Here is a 19,432-nt window from a genome sequence, read left to right as displayed (position 1 = left end):
ACCTAATTGGTGTGTGTGTCCCTCTGGCTTCATGGATAGATAAAGCTGGTATCATCTGCATAACAATGAAATTTAAGCAATGCTTTCTAATATAACTGCCTAAGGGAAGCATGTATAAAGTGGATAAATCGGTCCTAGCACAGAACCTTGTGGAACTCCATAATTAACCTTAGTCCACGAAGACTCCCCATTTACATGAACAAATTGTAATCTTTTAGATAAATATGATTCAAACCATTGCAGCGCAGTGCCTTTAACACCTATGGCATGCTGTAATCTCTGTAATAAAATTTTATTTTATTATTCCGGATCACCTCCAAAATTTAATGGAATCTTCCTTGGTCGTTTTGACATAATTCTGCTAACAGACAGACAGACAGATAAATGCCAATGATTTTATTACATCCTTGTTGGGTGTAATAACTGTAAACAGCAGTGTACAGGTTATATGAATGTACAGCTAATGATCAGCTCAATTCAATCAGTTCAGATCAACTGAAACTGAAATTGATTTGAAATAAATTGAAATCAGTGACGTGTAGTTAATAGAACATATGCCAGATGTACACATATACTCATCATTCACTCTTCTTCAACCACTGATCCGGGAACAGGTCATGGGGGCAACAGCTCTAGCAGGGACCGCAGACTGCCACATTGACCACCTGTGACTGAGGGATCCAGAGGCCTTCCCATGCCATTGTGGAAATATAATCTCTCCACCTAGTCCTGGGTCTTCCCTGGGGTCCCCTCTCAGATGGACGTCCCTGGAACACCTCCCTAGGGAGGCACCCCGGAGGCATCCTTACCAGATGCCCGAACCACCTCAGCTGGCTCCTGTCAACTTGAAGGAGCAGTGGCTCTACTCCGAGCTCCCCATGGATGACTGAGCTTCTCACCCTATCTCTACACCATTAGAGAGCTATATGTGCACATATAGCTCATGAAAATTCAGATTCTGTTGACTCAGAGCTTCTGGTAGTGATGCCCCCTAATGAATTATTATTATTATTATTTGCGGAGATACGTTTTGCAATCAAGATTTCCTGAAGTAACTGTAACTAATTAGTTGCCAGTTACTAGTAACTGGTAATAAGTAACTAGTCCAGAAAACCCACTGATAAAATACAGCTGGGAAGATAGACTGTGCTATAAACAAACAATTGCTGCATATCAGTGAAACTGAGGAGCACTTACAACTGAAATATCAGCCTCGAAAGTTGACATTTAAGCAGAATTCGATGATTTCATAAATGCCGTCATTGACACAATTTTAACCAATCAGAAAAAAACCCTGGATCGCTTGTGGAACTGCTGTGATGTAGTATGAGCACAGAAAGCCACAGATGGTGAACAGGTGCTGATGTAAAAGTCCTCTCTCTCTCTCTCGCTCTCCATTTTCTTGCTTCTTCTTTCGTTTATCGTCATCATATGTCCAGCATTGTCATGTAGCCACGCCCTCATCTCAGGTCCCACTCAGAAAAGGCCCTCCTCAGAAGGTGGTCTGTGCAGGAGACAGGCGGTGATAATGTGGTTGGCAGTCTGCCCTCACTCATACTAGCACTCATAGGCTGCGCTGTCTGTTAGGCCCCACTTCTTCTTGGATGCTTTGAAGCAGCGACCCCTGTGTGCAGACAGTTTATGAGGGTACGTTGCTGGCGAGGTAGGTCTTCTCCTTCGACGCCATCTCCAGGATCCGGGACATAATGGTGTAGATGTGTATGTCCTGCCGACTCCCACTCCTGCCTCCATGCTGCCGCCAGCCAGGCTTTGGTTGTCAGATCCTCCGAGATGGAAGCATCTCTTGCGCGGCCTGGTTGTATGGGTGGCAGGACTTGAGTCTGCTTGGAGATGTTGCCATGGTTGTGTTGTCACGGAGGAGGTGCCAGTCGTGTTCCTGGGCTTTCCTGCTGTGCAAACACGAAGTCTTTCAACTGTAAAATAAACTAAATTTCTAAATGTATCACGAGCGGCGCTCACAGCTCTGGATAAACACTGAAGGTTTTTGGTAGTTTTCCCGTTGAGCAGAGCGAAAGTGAATCTGTTCGGTTGTCCTCTCCAGCTGCGCTCTGAGCTGCTGTGAAAGCGTTTCACATCACAGCCTCGGGACAAAAAAAGTGGCTGATTTTTCACTAATAATTCAGTTAATTTTTTGGAAAATCCATGCTCTGCGACACAGAACATGTGAACCCGAGAGCTGGGCAGAAATTTGCTGTTACCACTTGTTGCCGTGCGTAGAAGAAACAGCTCATCTTCAGCGCAGAAACTTCCCACTGTCCCTCCCCTCCTCCTGTTCAGCAGTAAACAGATCAGAGAGCAGGCAGCATGACAGAGTTTTCACAGACGTGGTTTCTCTCCAGTATCGGAAAATCCTGCAGGTTGGATCGGGAAATTCTGATCCACAAATTCCGTCTGTATCGGAACCTGATACTGATCCTGGACGTTTATTGCCACTAACGTGCTTTAGGCTCTACCTCTGTGGCTTTGTAGCTGCAGGCTGCAGCAGAGGTGGGAAGAACCGCTGCCGCTTGCTGAGAACAGAGACTTCATCAATAGATGCTTTTTGTTGAGTTGCCAAACACCAGAAAAGTCTCTAGCGATGCCAGGAAAAGCAGCTATATTTGTCAGTAGTTGCTAATGAGAAAATAAGTCATGAAGAGGTCTTGGAAAGACTTCTAGCAAGAAAGTCACCAAGTTGGCAACACTGCATGCTTTGCCCCTTCTATACTGAAGAGCGACACTGGCAGAGTTGTGAACCTCTGTGCCCATGTGATGTCACACATCGCTGTTATAGCAGCCAACATGGGCACCTGCTGGTGGCTTTAGACCAGCCATACATAAATGCTCTTAGCTTTAACATAAATGATCACACATGCATACAACTTTTCATATGGGGTCTATTATATTCTGCCAACCCAAATGTAAATTATCAGTGGGTTTTCTTTTCCTTTAAATGCTGTTGATGCTGAGGCTGGAACAATTATACGTTCTTGAAGCTGTGAAATGACATTTGTGTGTTTGAGTCATTGTCGCATTGGCATACTGGGTCTCTGTAATGCAGGTGGTGTTTTTGCACCTCTTGGAGCATTGGCTGGACATATTGAAAAGTCCATCATAATTGTATTTGATCTGGATATAATGGTAAAATGTTCTGGTGGAATGTTCTATAATGTCTTCAGTCATTTCACATAAATTTGTTGTACCTATTGTATATAAACAAAATGTTCACTGTACTGTTGGGTGCTCTGGCAAAGTAATTTTCTTTGGGATAATAAAGTTTATCTTATTCTTATGGCTGTGAGATAGAATGGAGTGTTGAAGCAAAACCAGATCCTTGCTTTGGGCCATTGGTGATTGGAAATTCTTCACAGGTCGTTTTAATGTACTTAGCCAACCACATCATCATGTAGAGCCAGGATGCAAGCAGGAAAATGGTCCACTTAGCTGAAACATTTCAGTACCATCCACATCGCAGCTTTTGGTACAGTATATAAGGCTTTCTCCAGGTCATAAAACACAAGGTGGAGTGGTTTCTACTGCACTCTGCATTGGCTGCATCACAGCTGTTACTGTGCTGTTCACTGTATTCAGAGGACATCATACAGAAGTATTTTATGACAATTGCTGTGCAAAACTGTAATAACATAACACTCATGATATTAGGCAAATAAATAGCTGCTCTTCATTTACAGCATTGTGGAAATAGACCTGCATATTTGGACGGATTTTACTTATCCATTGTTTCTAATTATATTTTTACCTTAAAAACAGAAGTTCCCAAATTCTTTTGGAGGGCTATCCCTCAGCAGTAGGGCTGGGCGATATGACTTAAAATTCATATCACGATATAAATTGAATCCTTTTACGGTAACGGTATATATCGCAATATAAACTTAAGTGTAAAAGTTATAATGTAAGTGTTTCTGAATGGGTCATATCATCCCTTTGCAAAGCTAAATTGATTAAAATAAATAAAACCAACAAAAAACAAAACCAGTTATAATTCATTTTGAGCACCTGATTCTGACTTGTTAGACATGTATTTTTGTGCATTGGTATAATCTCATTTCGCCATTCCTGCTTTTGTCCAGCAGGAGGCAGTATTAGTTTGTCTGCTTTTGGTGGTCATACTATGTATGAATGTTATTAGTATGGCTATGTACGAAAATCCATGTCCTAAAACCATTCACACACAAAATAAATATAAAGTCTAAATCTGACCTGTTAACATTGCTTCAGTCAGATTCATCATCACAGCCTGATGAGAAGGCTGTCTTACTTTGGTAAACAATGTACTGTATGCTGTCAAGGTAAATGACGCTTCCCTACAGCAGTGGGCAGGGCGTACAAAGACAGAAGCGCTGACTCATTGACTGTGTTTGGGTTTGTGACCTTTGATTGTGTTAGAAGCTTTGGCAGTGTTTCAACTCAAAAACAGCTTGTTCGTAGCTGAGAGTGTACGGGAGACAAAATTGAAAATAATCAGTTAGCTGTAGCTTCTGATGAATTTTTAGGCAGTTTATCGGTTTAGCACTATAAAAGATAACTTTTCAGTTAGTTGATTAGCAGTTATCAAAGCTAACTTTTTGGTTAGCTGTAGGGATGGGTATCTAAGATTTTATCTATCGATTCCGCTTATCGATCAGATTCCTTATGGATTCCCTTATCGATACCTCTTTTTGTGTACTAAAAGTGGGCTTTACAGGTTTTCTATGTCAGCAGGTCAGAGCTTTTTATTATCATGCACCTGCTCTGTGGAACAGTCTACCTGCGACTGTGAGGCAGTTGGAGTCCATGGACATTTTTAAGTCAAGACTTAAAGCCTATTTTTATTCTCCTTATGAATAGTTTTTTTTTTTTAATCTATTTTATTGTTTTACTACTTCTGTTTTTAATTTTGGATTCAAATTTTTTATTTTTATTTAGTTATTTTAATTTTTATGTTGAACTGTTCTATGTGAGGTGCCTTGAGATGGATTCTGTTGTGATTTGGCACTTTATAAGCCAATGAAATGATTGAGTCTTAAAGTAAATAAATATGAAATTGGACACTGGATCCTTAAACTTTGGACATAATAAACTCTACATGTTGGATCCTTGATCTCTGGACATAAATAGAAATAAACAAAATCTGCCGTTATTGTCAAAAGCATTTCCTTTCAGACATTATTGACATGAATGTCTTTCCATAAATCTGAGCTGAGCTCAGCTGGCTGCGCTGCACATCAGGATGTAATTTATAAAGAATGCAGCACGTCTCATTTTGGGAGGAAACGTTTGTCAATTGTAGTTTCTTGTCTGTATTACGTTTGTAAGAGGTGTCATTTTATTTAAAGCGGGAATTCATTTTGAAGTTATTAATTCTGACCAGACTCTGTCTCGGCAGAGAGCCGCGCAGCCAGGGACGTCGGACTGTGGGGGGTAAAGGGTACTATGTACCCAGGACCCAGAGCATGGCGGGGGGGGGGCACAAAAAACTGGCATTAAATACATTTTTGTGTTGCATGTTATTAATGTCCATACAATTCATATAATTAGAATGAATGTATAAATGTTGCAAAACATAATTCTGCTCTAACAATAATATTGAAAGATCTCTGAGGGCCCTTCCCACCCCTGCACAGTTGTGCAGTGGTTTAGGCCAGGCCCGCACGCTGCCCCACACACACACACACACACACACACACACACACACACACACACACACACACAGATACACATCCCAAATGGGATCTCACAGAAAGAGGAGGTGTTTAGTAGTGTTGAAACAACTAATCAATTTAATCGATTATTAAAATAGTTGTCAACTAATTTAGTCATCAGTTAGTTGTTAAATAACTTTGTTTTACCGCAAATATTTCGTTTCTTCCATATAAATCAACAGTTTCTGCAGCGCGGCTTTGCTTTGAATGTTGAACCAATCGAAGCAGTGATTTGCAGATCGAAGCAGTGATTCGCAGTGTTTTATTTCGCTTAATCTTAATTTTTCCCCACTAAAACCCCAAAGAGCATATGTCTGTGAGTAATATTTACCTTTTTATGTTAATCTGACCTGTTATGATCTTCTGAAACAGTTGATAGATGTATTTTATAACTTAAACACGGGGCCGATGCTAACGCGTTAGCATGTCTATGGCATTTTCAATTTTAAAGTTAGCATTAAGCTGTTGCAGCTGTCAGCACATTTGTTTTCTGTACAGTAATTCATCGCTCAGCATTTATTGTTGTAAAAGAGTCAAATGTAACGATACTCGAAAAGAACCGATTCTCGATACCCAACCCTAGTTAGCTGTGCTGACCACTGTCCAGTAGTATGTAAATTTCATCACTTAGAACGATTTGATACGCACCTCGATACACTACCAGCGATACGATACATATAGCGATACATGACGATAGTGATGATACGAAGCGATATGATTCACCCCGTTCCCAATTCGATGTGATTTAATATGTATTTGATGACTACTCAATTCCTCACAATGCAATATGATGCGATTTGGTGCGATATGATTAATAATGGGTATTAAGATTTTATCTATCGATTCCACTTATCTGTCCGATTCTTTGATTCCCTTACCAATACCTCTTGTGAATTTTCTGTGTGCTAAAAGTAGGCTATACATGTTTTCTATGTCAACAGTATTTTATTGAGACTTAAAGTAGAAATAAATATGAAAGTGGTCACAGGATCCTTGATTTCTGGACATAAATAAAAATCAATAAAATTTGTACATGGTCACTGAATCCTTGATGTACATGATGGATCCTTGATCCCTGGACAGAAATAGAAATAAGCAAAAGCATTTCCTTTCAGACATTAATGACACAAATGTTACCCCATCGACTCTGAGCTGAGCATCAAGATCAGTGTTTCATAAAGAATGGAGGACGTCTCATGGGGTGGGTTGTAGTTTTTTTTGTAGTATAATGTTTGGAAAGAGGTGTCATATGATTTTAAAACAGCAATATGCTCTGAAGTAATTAATTCAGACCGAAATCTGCACGGCTCTTTAGAGCTGTGCATTTAGTCCCACTAAGCAGGGGATATTATTATTATTATTATTTTATTATTTGCTTTACCCGATGAACAACTTCAGTTTACGTGTGGCTGGTGCCCACGCCAGAGAACCATTGCGTAAAACTCCGAAGTGGAACTTTGGACGTTTCTTGGCTGCAACAGGACAAGAATACCAGTTCATGACTTTAATCCACACAAAGCTGACTCACGATTGATTACTTGAAATGGCTTTGACAGGGGTTAATGAAGACATTGTGGACCTGCCTCTGGATGCGAAGCAGTGAACCAGCAAACAGCAGGTTGAAGTGCTGCTTCGTTGCTTCAAGCAGACTTGCCGCAGTCTGCAATCAATGTAGAGAAATGATCATTTCCCGCTAAACACCCTCATAAACCACAGCCGCTCCGGTGTCCTGAACTGAAGGACCAATAAGGAAATTAAGCTTTCTGGCTTGCGTCAGAAGAAAATTGCTGCAAGCAAGCAGCGAGCAATGCAACACGATTCAACCAGTCAAATGAATCAATGCACTTGGTTCGCGCATGTTTGTATCTAGATACCAATTCGTATCGATTAATCTCCAGATGCCTAATATCCAGTAATGTAATGTTCTAGTATGACAGCAATGTCGATGTTAGTCGTGTAGTGTTATAGTTGATCAATACAAGGACAACACTAATCGTTGAGGACAGTAAATTTTATAAAATTGCATTTAAAAGGGAGTTGTCTGCAATGTAGGAGATATATTTCTAGGCATAGAACAAATATAATCTAAAATGAGAATCTAAATTTAAAATATTTTGTCTCCACTATAGATGTTTCTCTGGCTTTAGTTACCACTACACTTTTGTCATATCTGTCCACACCTGCATGTACAGACCTATGAATATATGAATAACACCCCCCCCCCCCAAAAAAAAAAAGCAACAACATAAAGCTAATCATTTCATTGATCTGTCTGTGTTCCCAACAGAGACCATGATGAGTGCCACTTCTCCCATCCTGTTAAAATGGGACCCAAAGAGTCTTGAAATCCGCACACTGACTGTGGAAAGGCTGCTGGAGCCACTCGTTACACAGGTAGTCTGTTGCATCTTTTCATTACCTCTGCCAAAGAAGTTGGGTGGAGTTTATATTTTCACCCATGTTTGTTTGTTTGTCTGTTCCTGAACTGCCTGTAACCCACAATTTTTCATGTACCATTATGATTTTTTTTTCCCCCCAGAGGATTCATATCCTGATAGAAAAAAAAAACTGATTCAGTTTTCAAGGTCATAGGTCATAGGTCAGAGTCAGGGAAATTGGGAAAAATCCATTGAACAAATTTTCAAAAATTCATAACTCTGTTAAAAAGATTTTGAAAGAATATGAAATAATTTATTTCATATCTGAGAGCAGTGCCAGCTACCACCTGGCATTGGATTCAGAATAGAACAGAATCAATATGAGTATATAGGGGTGGGCAGTATAAACAGTGTAGAGTCATAGTCTGTATAAATTTGCTCTATGGTATGGGTTTTGTTTATATAAATAGGTAAAAAATGCACACCAAGATCCTCTACTGAGGTGCATATGCAGAAATAGTAACTCAAATATAAAGAAAAAGCATAGCACACTCAAAATATTGATGTCCTGCTGCTATTTTATTTCATAATAACGTTTCGGCCAAAGGCCTTCGTCAGATTGCAGCTTCACACTTGGTCACACTTGGGAACACTTGGTCCAACTGAAGCTGCAATCTGACGAATGCCCTTGGCCGAAACGTTATTATGAAATAAAATAGCAGCAGGACATCAATATTTTGAGTGTGCTATGCTTTTTCTTTATATATGGGTTTTGTTTATACCATGCAAACCGTAGGGCAGGCTTTGGTAGGCTGCGCCAGCAAATTATCTGGAAAACATGAGAGCTCACACTGCCTTTTTTTGCAATGTGGGGTTGAATGGCAGAAAATGGCATGCCTGTTCAAAAAGACTGGAATGCCCATTGTATGGATATGGTTTGGATTTCAGAACTTGCACAGTGAGCATTGAATGATAATTTGCATATTCTTGTGCAACAGTAGTTGCAAGGTGTGGTAACACAAACATTCTTTGTTACCTCAAATCAAGACCCACTGTGGAATATGAGTAATGCAAAAGGATGCATCCAAGGTGGCTAAATCATTGAGCAAAGATGATTAGATAAAAGGTAGCTTTGCAAATTTGGTTCAGTCCTCCCCCCTTTTGTGCAGCTTTATTTTATTATATATATATATATATATATATATATATATATATATATATATATATATATATATATATATATATATATATATATATATATATATATATATATATATATATATATATATATATATATATATATATACGAGGTATCTTATAAAACTAACCGGCAGTTTTATAAAAAAAAAAAAAAACTATATGGATTTGATTGACATGCGATTACACCAATCATGCTTGAACCCTCGTGCGCATGCGTGAGTTTTTTCACGCGTGTCGGTGAAGTCATTTCCCTGTGGGCAGGCCTTGAGTGAGATGTGGTCCCGCCCTCTCGGCTGAATTCCTTTGTTTCACACGCTGCTCCAGACGGTGCGCGTTGCTTTATCAAACTTTTTCTGGACCTGTGAGGAATATCCGAGTGGACACTATTCGAGAAATTAAGCTGATTTTCGGTGAAAAGTTTAACGGCTGATGAGAGATTATGGGGTGTTTCTGTCGCTGTAAGGACTTCCCACGGACCGGGACGTCACGCAGCGCTTCCAGGCGCCGTCGTCGGCCTGTTTCGAGCTGAAAACATCCTAATTTAAGGCTTAATTCACCCAGGACGTCGTGAGAGCGTGAGAGAACAGAGAAGATTCAGAAGAGGCCGGCATGAGGACTTTATGCGAACATTCCACTGTTTAAGAACATTTTTTAATGAAAGACGTGTGCGCAAATTCGCCGAGTCGTTTCCGTGACGACTCGACGAATCTGTGTGCGCCACGACAATTAAAACACCTCCATGTTGAAAACAATTTGTAAAATTCAGGCGGTTTTTGATGGCTTTCAACAAGTGAGTAACTGAGAAATTGTTTAACAGCTTGGGCATGTTCCAACTAGCCCATTAAGGTTTCCAGCGGAGGTGTTTTTCCTGTCGTGACCCCCCGCGGTCGGGTCCGGCCCGACATGCGACTCTGCCCGCACGTTCTTTCATTACAAAATATCCATTAACAATGGAATGTCCGCATAAACTCCTCATGCCGACTTCTTCTGAAAGTTCTCTGTTCTCTGACGACTTCCTGGATCAACAGAGCCTGAAATGTGGAAGTTTTCAACTTGAAACGGCGAGACGCTGCCGCCTCGAAGCGCAGATCGCCGTCAGGCGCCGTGGGCCGTCCTTAAAGTGACACTACCAGACCAAAATCTCTCATCAGCCGTTAAAATTTTTACCGAAAACCAGCTGAATTTATCAAATGGTGTCCACTCAGTTGTGCCTTAGTTTTGAAAAAAATTTGATCAAACAAAGCAGCAGTCTCTGAGCCATTCCTAAACAATGAAAAAATCGACGAGAGGGTGGGCCACTCCTCACTCAGACTGCCCACAGGCGAATGACGTAACCGACAGGCGTGAAAAAACTCTCGCATGCCCACAAGGGTTCAAGCATGTCTGATGTAATCACACGTGATTCAAATCCATATGGTTTTTGAAAAAAATAATAAGGTCGGATAATTTCCTAATAGACCTCGTGTATATATGTGTATATAAACTTTGTATTAAGTGGTTGGAATCTTCATTTTAACTGCCCATTTTGATACTGAGGTCTTCTGGGGAATTGCAGGTACACACATTCATTATGGGAAATCTTGCTTTAGGTCTTGGCACAGGATGGCAGCAGTTGCAAGTCTATTGTGTGGCTTAAAGAGCGCCCGATCCACAGAGGCGCCGCAAAAACTTTCTGTTTAACTGCGGCTCTTGTGCAGTGTTGTGCAACGTGGAGTTTGTGCACTACAGATGACATTTCCATGGAGATCTGCTGCTTTTTTTACATATATGCTAACTTCCATGGTGACAGGTTTTTAGTTAGTGCTACAGGTTGGCATAATGGTAACTGGGGCAGATTACTTGTTTGATGTGATGTACGCTTCTGGTGACAGCCGAGCTGCATGTCCGCTTGAGCTGGATTCATACAGGCACTGTCAGAAGTCCAGAATTCACCATCAGCTGCAGGTGAAATATAAGACAATCTCTCCATCTGTTTGCTTAGATTTGAACACGCACAAAACTTTGTGACGAACTCTGTGCAAATCAGCTGACAAGGAACTCATTTTATGCTTTATAACAGTGCTCTAGAAAATGAGCTTTAAGGCACCTTGACACTTGCACAAATTTGATCGCCGCACTGCCGCGCAATTCGTCATGCTAATACGTCCGGCTTGATGCCACGCTATATACAATAATCATTTTGTAGCTGATGAAGTATTTGCTTTCAGAACTTAACTGATGAAACATTCTCTCATCGCTCCCAGAATCACAGAGAAATTATCTACATCTGCAGATTGTCTCGTACGTTGTGGTGGAGAATGTATTTGGAATCTTGTCTCAAAGGTAATTATTTATAAATATAATATATATTGTAATGGATTGGTAAAACAGTTACAATTTTATTGCTTTTATGTTTATTATAGATGTAACATCTCATCATAATTGAGATGTCCTGCGTGCAATGACGCGCAGTGTTTTCTAATAGGTTGCACAATGTTCGCGACTAGTTAATGAAATTAATGCGTGCCAAGATTGCGAGCCAGTGTGGGGGATCAGATTCGTGCAAGTGTCAATGTGCCTTTATGCATAAATATCCCCGCACACAGTCCTGATCGTTGTACCTGTTGGCTGTGATATTGAAATGATATTGCTCTTTTTTTCTCCTTGAGTTCACGTCCTAGGGTTCTCCCCACAATTTTTTAGTATAGCAGTGCTGTTGGCAGTTATCACTTGAGGCGGCAGGCAACACCATAGACAAGAGCCTTGGTTAGCAACTTTAATCAGCAGAAATGTGAGTCACGATTGATATCTTTAAATGCCTTTGACAAAGGTTGATGAATAAATTGTCCAAAAAAAAAAAATTGCGAGATGACTCCACAGTATAACAATGCGGCACTGTTATTCCATTGTTTGTGGAGAATCCTGGATCCAAACTCGCATCACTCCAATCACTTTACAGTGGATGATCTGCTGTTGCCACAGTGAAACATGCACATCTGTAAGGCGGCCATGGGGTGTTTTTGCGTGGCCTGTGTAGTATTTGTGTTTCTTCAGGGCTTGGCGACTATCCTGCGGAAATCAGGTGCAGCTTCAAATTTCACGGTGACTATTGTGACCATGGCAGTTTATGAGAGGATACTGAGCAGACCTTGTAAAGTCCTGGTGGCAGCTGAGTGCCTCTTTGGCATCATGCAGCGTTTAACGTGATTTCATGGCAGCACAAGGAACGCTGGACAGACCCCATCCCAGTGTAAAGGGGGCTTTCGTTTGTTTAGCCTGTAGAAAGTTTTATTAAATTTCATTTTACACCGTGGCTGGCCTCTGCGAAGCGAATGGCTGGAAACGGTGATTCATGATTGATTTATTCCTTCACATCTTGAAAACGTCTTGATTTACAACTTGCTTGTATCACATAACACGGTGTTAATGTCAGCATGTAGTGTGTGTGTGTGTGTGTTGAATCTGCGAGTGTATATACACACACACTGGCTACTTTATTTGGTACACCTTGCTGGTACCGGTTTGGACCCCATTTTGTCTTCAGAGCTGCCCATCTTAATGGAACATAGTCAATAAGGTGTTGGAAATAGTCCTCAGAGATGATGGTCCATGTTGACATGATGGGATCATGCAGTCACCCATTCAACCAATCTGCCCATTCTCCTCTGACATCAACAACGCATTTTCATCCACACAACTGCCGTTCACTGGATATCTTCTCATTTTTGGACCATTCTATGTCAAACCCTAGAGATGGTTGCATGTGAAAATTCCAGTAGATCAGCAGTTAATGAAATAGTCTGGCACCAACAACCATGCCACATTCAGCCAATCATATCCCTTTTTTTCCCCATTCTGATGCTTGGTTTGAAATTCAGCAAGTTGTCTTCACCACGTCTAGATGCCTAAATGCATTGATTTGTTGCCATTTGTTGCTGGCCATATGTACAGGTGTACTTAATAAAGTGGCCAGTGAGATACAGAAATCACTTTGTGAAAATCAGGTAGGGCTGCAGCTATCGATTATTTTAGTAATCAAGTATTCTATTGATTATTCTGGTGATTAATCAAGTAATTGGATTAAAAAAATCTATTTAATTTCATTAATTTACTTAAGCTTAATTTAACAGTGATACCTGACAGAGGAAATAAGTCAGTTTAATGAACAACCAGTTCAACTCCTCTTAAACATAAACATTTTTATTGGCAGACCTAAAAACTTAAAATACACTCAACAAAAATATAAATGCAACACTTTTGGTTTTGCTCCCATTTCGTATAAGATGAACTCAAAGATCTAAAACTTTTTCCACATACACAATATCACCATTTCCCTCAAATATTGTTCACAAACCAGTCTAAATCTGTGATAGTGAGCACTTCTCCTTTGCTGAGATAATCCATCCCACCGAACAGGTGTGCCATATCAAGATGCTGATTAGACACCATGATTAGTGCACAGGTGTGCCTTAGACTGCCCACAATAAAAGGCCACTCTGAAAGGTGCAGTTTTATCACACAGCACAATGCCACAGATGTCGCAAGATTTGAGGGAGCGTGCAATTGGCATGCTGACAGCAGGAATGTCAACCAGAGCTGTTGCTCGTGTATTGAATGTTCATTTCTCTACCATAAGCCGTCTCCAAATGTGTTTCAGAGAATTTGGCAGTACATCCAACCAGCCTCACAACTGCAGACCACGTGTAACCACACCAGCCCAGGACCTCCACATCCAGCATGTTCACCTCCAAGATCGTCTGAGACCAGCTACTCGGACAGCTGCTGAAACAATCGGTGTGCATAACCAAAGAATTTCTGCACAAACTGTCAGAAACCGTCTCAGGGAAGCTCATCTGCATGCTCGTCGTCCTCATCTCGACCTGACTCCAGTTCGTCGTCGCAACTTCGCACAGCCATTGAAGAGGAGTGGACCAACATTCCACAGGCCACAATTGACAACCTGATCAACTCTATGCGAAGGAGATGTGTTGCACTGCATGAGGCAAATGGTGGTCACACCAGATACTGACTGATATCCCCCCCCCCAATAAAACAAAACTGCACCTTTCAGAGTGGCTTTTTATTGTGGACAGTCTGACACACCTGTGCACTAATCATGGTGTCTAATCAGTATCTTGATATGGCACACCTGTGAGGTGGGATGGATTATCTCAGCAAAGAAGTGCTCACTATCACAGTTTTAGACTGGTTTATGAACAATATTTGAGGGAAATGGTGATGTTGTGTATGTGGAAAGTTTTAGATCTTTGAGTTCATCTCATACAAAATGGGAGCAAAACCGAAAGTGTTGCGTTTATATTTTTGTTGAGTATATATTGCCATATTCACTTGTCTTTTTTTTTGTGCACAAATGAACAATAAAGATGACCAAAAAAACTTAAAATATATTACCATATTGACCCATCTTGTTTTTTCTCAAGTGCAAAAATGAACAACAAAAAACAAAACAAAATGGCAGCAGTAATTCCACATGACTTTTTTTTAAGGTGTGTGTGTGTATGTATGTATATGTATGTTCAGAAAAATAGTAGTGCTATGTGACTAAAAAGATTAATCCAAGTTTTGAGTATATTTCTTATTGTTACATGGGAAACAAGGTACCAGTAGATTCAGTAGATTCTCACAAATCCAACAAGAGCAAGCATTCATGATATGCACACTCTTAAAGCTATGAAATTGGGCTATTAGTAAAAAAAAAAACATAGAAAAGGGGTGTTCACATTAATAGTAGTGTGGTATTCAGTCACTGAGTTCGTCAGTTTTGTGGAACAAACAGGTGTGAATCAGGTGTCCCCTATTTAACAATGAAGCCAGCACCTGTTGAACATGCTTTTCTCTTTGAAAGCCTGTGGAAAATGGGATGTTCAAGACATTGTTCAGAAGAACAGCGTAGTTTGATTAAAAAGTTGACTGGAGAGGGGAAAAATTTTTACACAGGTGCAAAAAATTATAGGCTGTTCATCTACAATGATCTCCAATGCTTTAAAATGGACACAAAAAAAGACATGTGGAAGAAAACGGAAAACCATCAAAATGGATAGAAGAATAACCAGAATGGCAAAGGCTCACCCATTGATCAGCTCCAGGATGATCAAAGACAGTTTGGAGTTACCTGTCCATGCTGTGACAGTTAGAAGACGCCTGTGTGAAGCTAATTTATTTGCAAGAATCCCCCGCAAAGTCCCTCTGTTAAATAAAAGACATGTGCAGAAGAGGTTACAATTTGCCAAAGAACGCATCAACTGGCCTAAAGAGAAATGGAGGATTCTTTTGTGGACTGATGAGATTAAAAATTTTTTTTTTTGGGTCCAAGGGCCGCAGACAGTTTGTGAGATGACCCCCAAACTCTGAATTCAAGCCACAGTTCACAGTGAAGACAGTGGAGCATGGTGGTGCAAGCATCATGATATGGGCATGTTTCTCCTACTATGGTGTTGGGCCTATATATCGCATACCAGGTATCATGGATCAGTTTTGATATATCAAAATACTTGAAGAGGTCATGTTGCCTTATGCTGAAGAGGACATGCCCTTGAAATGGGTGTTTCAACAAGACAATGACCTCAAGCACACTAGCAAACGAGCAAAATCTTGGTTCCAAACCAACAAAATTAATGCCTCACAGATGTGAAGAAATCATGAAAATCTGTGGTTATACAACTAAGTACTAGTTTAGTGATTCACAGGATTGCTAAAAAAGCAGTTTGAACATAATAGTTTTGAGTTTGTAGCATCAACAGCAGATGCTACTATTATTGTGAACACCCCTTTTCTACTTTTTTTTATTTTATTTAATTTTTTTATTTACTAATAGCCCAGTTTCATAGCCATAAGAGTAACAAATGTACTCAAAACCTGGATTAATCTTTTTAGTCACATAACACTACTATTATTCTGAACACTACTGTGTGTGTGTGTGTGTGTGTGTGTGTGTGTGTGTGTGTGTGTGTGTGTGTGTGTGTGTATGTATATATATATATATATATATATATGTGTATGTGTGTATATATATATATATATATATATATATATATATACACACACACGAGGTCTATTAGAAAAGTATCCGACCTTATTATTTTTTTCAAAAACCATATGGATTTGAATCACGTGTGATTACATCAGACATGCTTGAACCCTTGTGGGCATGCAAGAGTTTTTTTCACGCCTGTCGGTTACGTCATTCGCCTGTGGGCAGTCTTTGAGTGAGGAGTTGCCCACCGTCTTGTCGTTTTTTTCATTGTTTAGGAATGGCTCAGAGACTGCTGCTTTGTTTGATAAAAAATTTTTTCAAAACTGTAAGGCACAACTGAGTGGACACCATTCAATAAATTCAGCTGGTTTTCGGTAAAAATTTTAACGGCTGATGAGATTTTGGTCTGGTAGTGTCGCTGTAAGGACGGCCCACGGCGCCTGACGGCGATCTGCGCTTCGAGGCGGCAGCGTCTCGCTGTTTCAAGTTGAAAACTTCCACATTTCAGGCTCTGTTGACCCAGGAAGGCGTCAGAGAACAGAGAACTTTCAGAAGAAGTCGGCATGAGGAGTTTATTCGGACATTCCATTGTTAACGGACATTTTGTAATGAAAGAACGTGCGGGCAGAGTCGCATGTCCGGCCGGACCCGACCGCGGGGGGTCGCGACAGGAAAAACGCCTCCGTTGGAAACCTTAACGGGCAAGTTGGAACATGCCCAAGCTGTTAAACAATTTCTCAGTTACTCACTTGTTGAAAGCCATCAAAAGCCGCCTGAATTTTACAAATGGTTTTCAACACGGAGGTGTTTTTCCTGTCGCGGCACACACAGATTCGCCGAGTCATCACGGAAACGACTCTGCGAATTTGCGCGCACGTCTTTCATTAAAAAATGTCCTTAAACAGTGGAATGTCCGCTTAAAGTCCTCATGCTGGCCTCTTTTGAATCTTCTCTGTTCTCTCACGACGTCCTGGGTGAATTAAGCCTTAAATTAGGATGTTTTCAGGTCAAAACAGGCCGACGACGGCGCCTGGAAGCGCTGCAGGACGTCCTGCTCTGTGGGAAGTCCTTACACTGACAGAAACACCCCATAATCTCTCATCAGCCGTTAAACTTTTCACCGAAAACCATCTTAATTTCTCGAATAGTATCCACTCGGATATTCCTCACAGGTCTAGAAAAAATTTTGATAAAGCAACGCGCGCCGTCTGGAGCAGCGTGTGAAACAAAGGAATTCAGCCGAGAGGGTGGGACCACATCTCACTCAAGGCCTGCCTACAGGGAAATGACGTCACCGACGTGCGTGAAAAAACTCACGCATGCGCATGAGGGTTCAAGCATGATTGGTGGAATCATTCAAATCCATATAGTTAAAAAAAAAAAATAAAAGGGTCAGTTTATTGTCTAATAGACCTCGTGTATATGTATGTATGTATGTATGTATGTATGTGTGTATATATATATATATATATATATATATAAAAACAGACATAATAATGAACATAAATGTTTTTCTCCACACTGGTGTCTGTGCTCAACTCATGAAAGGAGGCTGTGGTTGCAATGAAGAAAAGTACACATCAACATGCTCAGAACTAAGACTTGCCCTGCGCTTTGATGCAGTGTTCCCTTCTGCAGAAAACAGGCATGATGATGATGATGGTGTAGATGTTGCCAGGATACACAGGAAGGACTTTGCTAGCTTTGACAGTGTTGGATAACACTCGGCACTTATGGCAGTGGATTCTCCTTCTTGGATAGAGGTTGTTCTCCAAAGTACATCAAGACTTCCTTCTGAAACTTTATAATTGTCCAGGTCTGTCTTGTAAAAGAGATCTAACCTGGTTAAATAAAGATTACATTAAAGTACGAGGGGGAAGTGTTGGCTTTTTAAATGCTTGAAACAAGACACTGGACTCGAGAGGATTTAATATTGCTATAACGGACTGATGCAGAAGGTGGCAGCAATGCCACACTAAGGATCGTGGCTGCCATTAAATGCCACAGAAGTGCGTTTTGAGGTCAGAGCGTATTTCTGCATTCAAAAATATGCCTAAAGAAACCACAAAAATGGCATAAGTATTTACTCATATTTGTTGTCAGCCTGGCTAAATCGTCTGACCACTGATTGGGCAGCTAATCTCCTTTCCTCAGCAGAGCGTGCACGAGGGTGCGTTTGTTTAATGGGAGAGTGTTTCTGCATTCACAAAATGCCTAAAAACAAAACCCACAGAGTGCATAAAAGTACCTACTTTACTCATTTGTTGTTATTCTGGCTAAATAGTTGGACAAATCTTGTTTCCTCAGCGGAGTGTTCGCGAGACAAAAACTAACGTGTTTTCGTCATGGCAAGCGGTCAGAACGATCTCCGACCACCAGCTAGCTCTGGCACAATGAACTGAATAACGAATAATTTATAGATTCTTAACGATACCCATCCCTACTAGCAATCACTGATCTAAATTAAATACAGTTTCTGCCATTTTCTCTGTGTTGTTTTGTGCTCCCCGCTGCTCACCGTTTTTGTCTTTCTGTCTCCATTTCACACTTCGCATGCGCTTTATGGCATCAAAAGCAGAAGTGAGTAGTGAATTAAACAAAGCTTCGAGGCAGAGAATTTTGGCTCGAAGCATTTTAGTAATCAAATTACTCGAGGAATCAATTCAGCCCTAAAATCAGGTGTTACTTTTTGTGTTGGAAAAACCTGCTATTATTAAAAAAAAAAAAAAAAAATCTACTGAATTTGTCATTGAGCTGAAGATGATTTCTAAAGTTTAAAAATTGAATGTAATATTTTATGCAATAGAGAGCTGTCTGTAAGGTCGTATAGCGCTGTTTGTAGCTCACAGAAAGGAGACCTATGCCTGTGGTTAGTTTACAAACTGGGCATTTCTATAGACCCTACACATTTTATAGGAGGAGGCTACAGGAACATGTTGGAATACTGAAATACTATGTGTAGTCATATGGCTTTGGAGCTGGAACCAGGATCCATGAACTAATCCCCACCCCCCAATTCAAGTAACATTGTGCTACTTTTACCATGTTTAACATATCCTTGTACAACGTAAGTCCTTAAAATTAGCCCTGTTTGTGCCTCTGGGGTCTTCCATCACTGTGTGAAGCTGCAATTAAAATGTGTCCCTCACCAAGATATTACTCACTGCAGGTAGACATTG

General features: G+C 40.5%; 1 protein-coding gene across 1 annotated transcript in view; it reads left to right on the top strand.

The window, feature by feature from the left end:
- ctnna2 (catenin (cadherin-associated protein), alpha 2) overlaps window positions 1-19,432 on the top strand; it is a 1,141,281-nt gene that overhangs the window by 43,248 nt on the left and 1,078,601 nt on the right. The window contains exon 2 of the mRNA XM_034187601.1: window positions 7,990-8,096. Coding sequence (XP_034043492.1) covers window positions 7,995-8,096 — 102 coding nt within the window. The 5' untranslated portion in view covers window positions 7,990-7,994. The remainder of the gene's footprint in view (window positions 1-7,989; window positions 8,097-19,432) is intronic.

This window comes from Thalassophryne amazonica, chromosome 15 (genome assembly GCF_902500255.1).
Source record: "Thalassophryne amazonica chromosome 15, fThaAma1.1, whole genome shotgun sequence".
Lineage (NCBI taxonomy): Eukaryota > Metazoa > Chordata > Actinopteri > Batrachoidiformes > Batrachoididae > Thalassophryne > Thalassophryne amazonica.
This window is presented reverse-complemented; position numbering and strand designations above follow the sequence as displayed.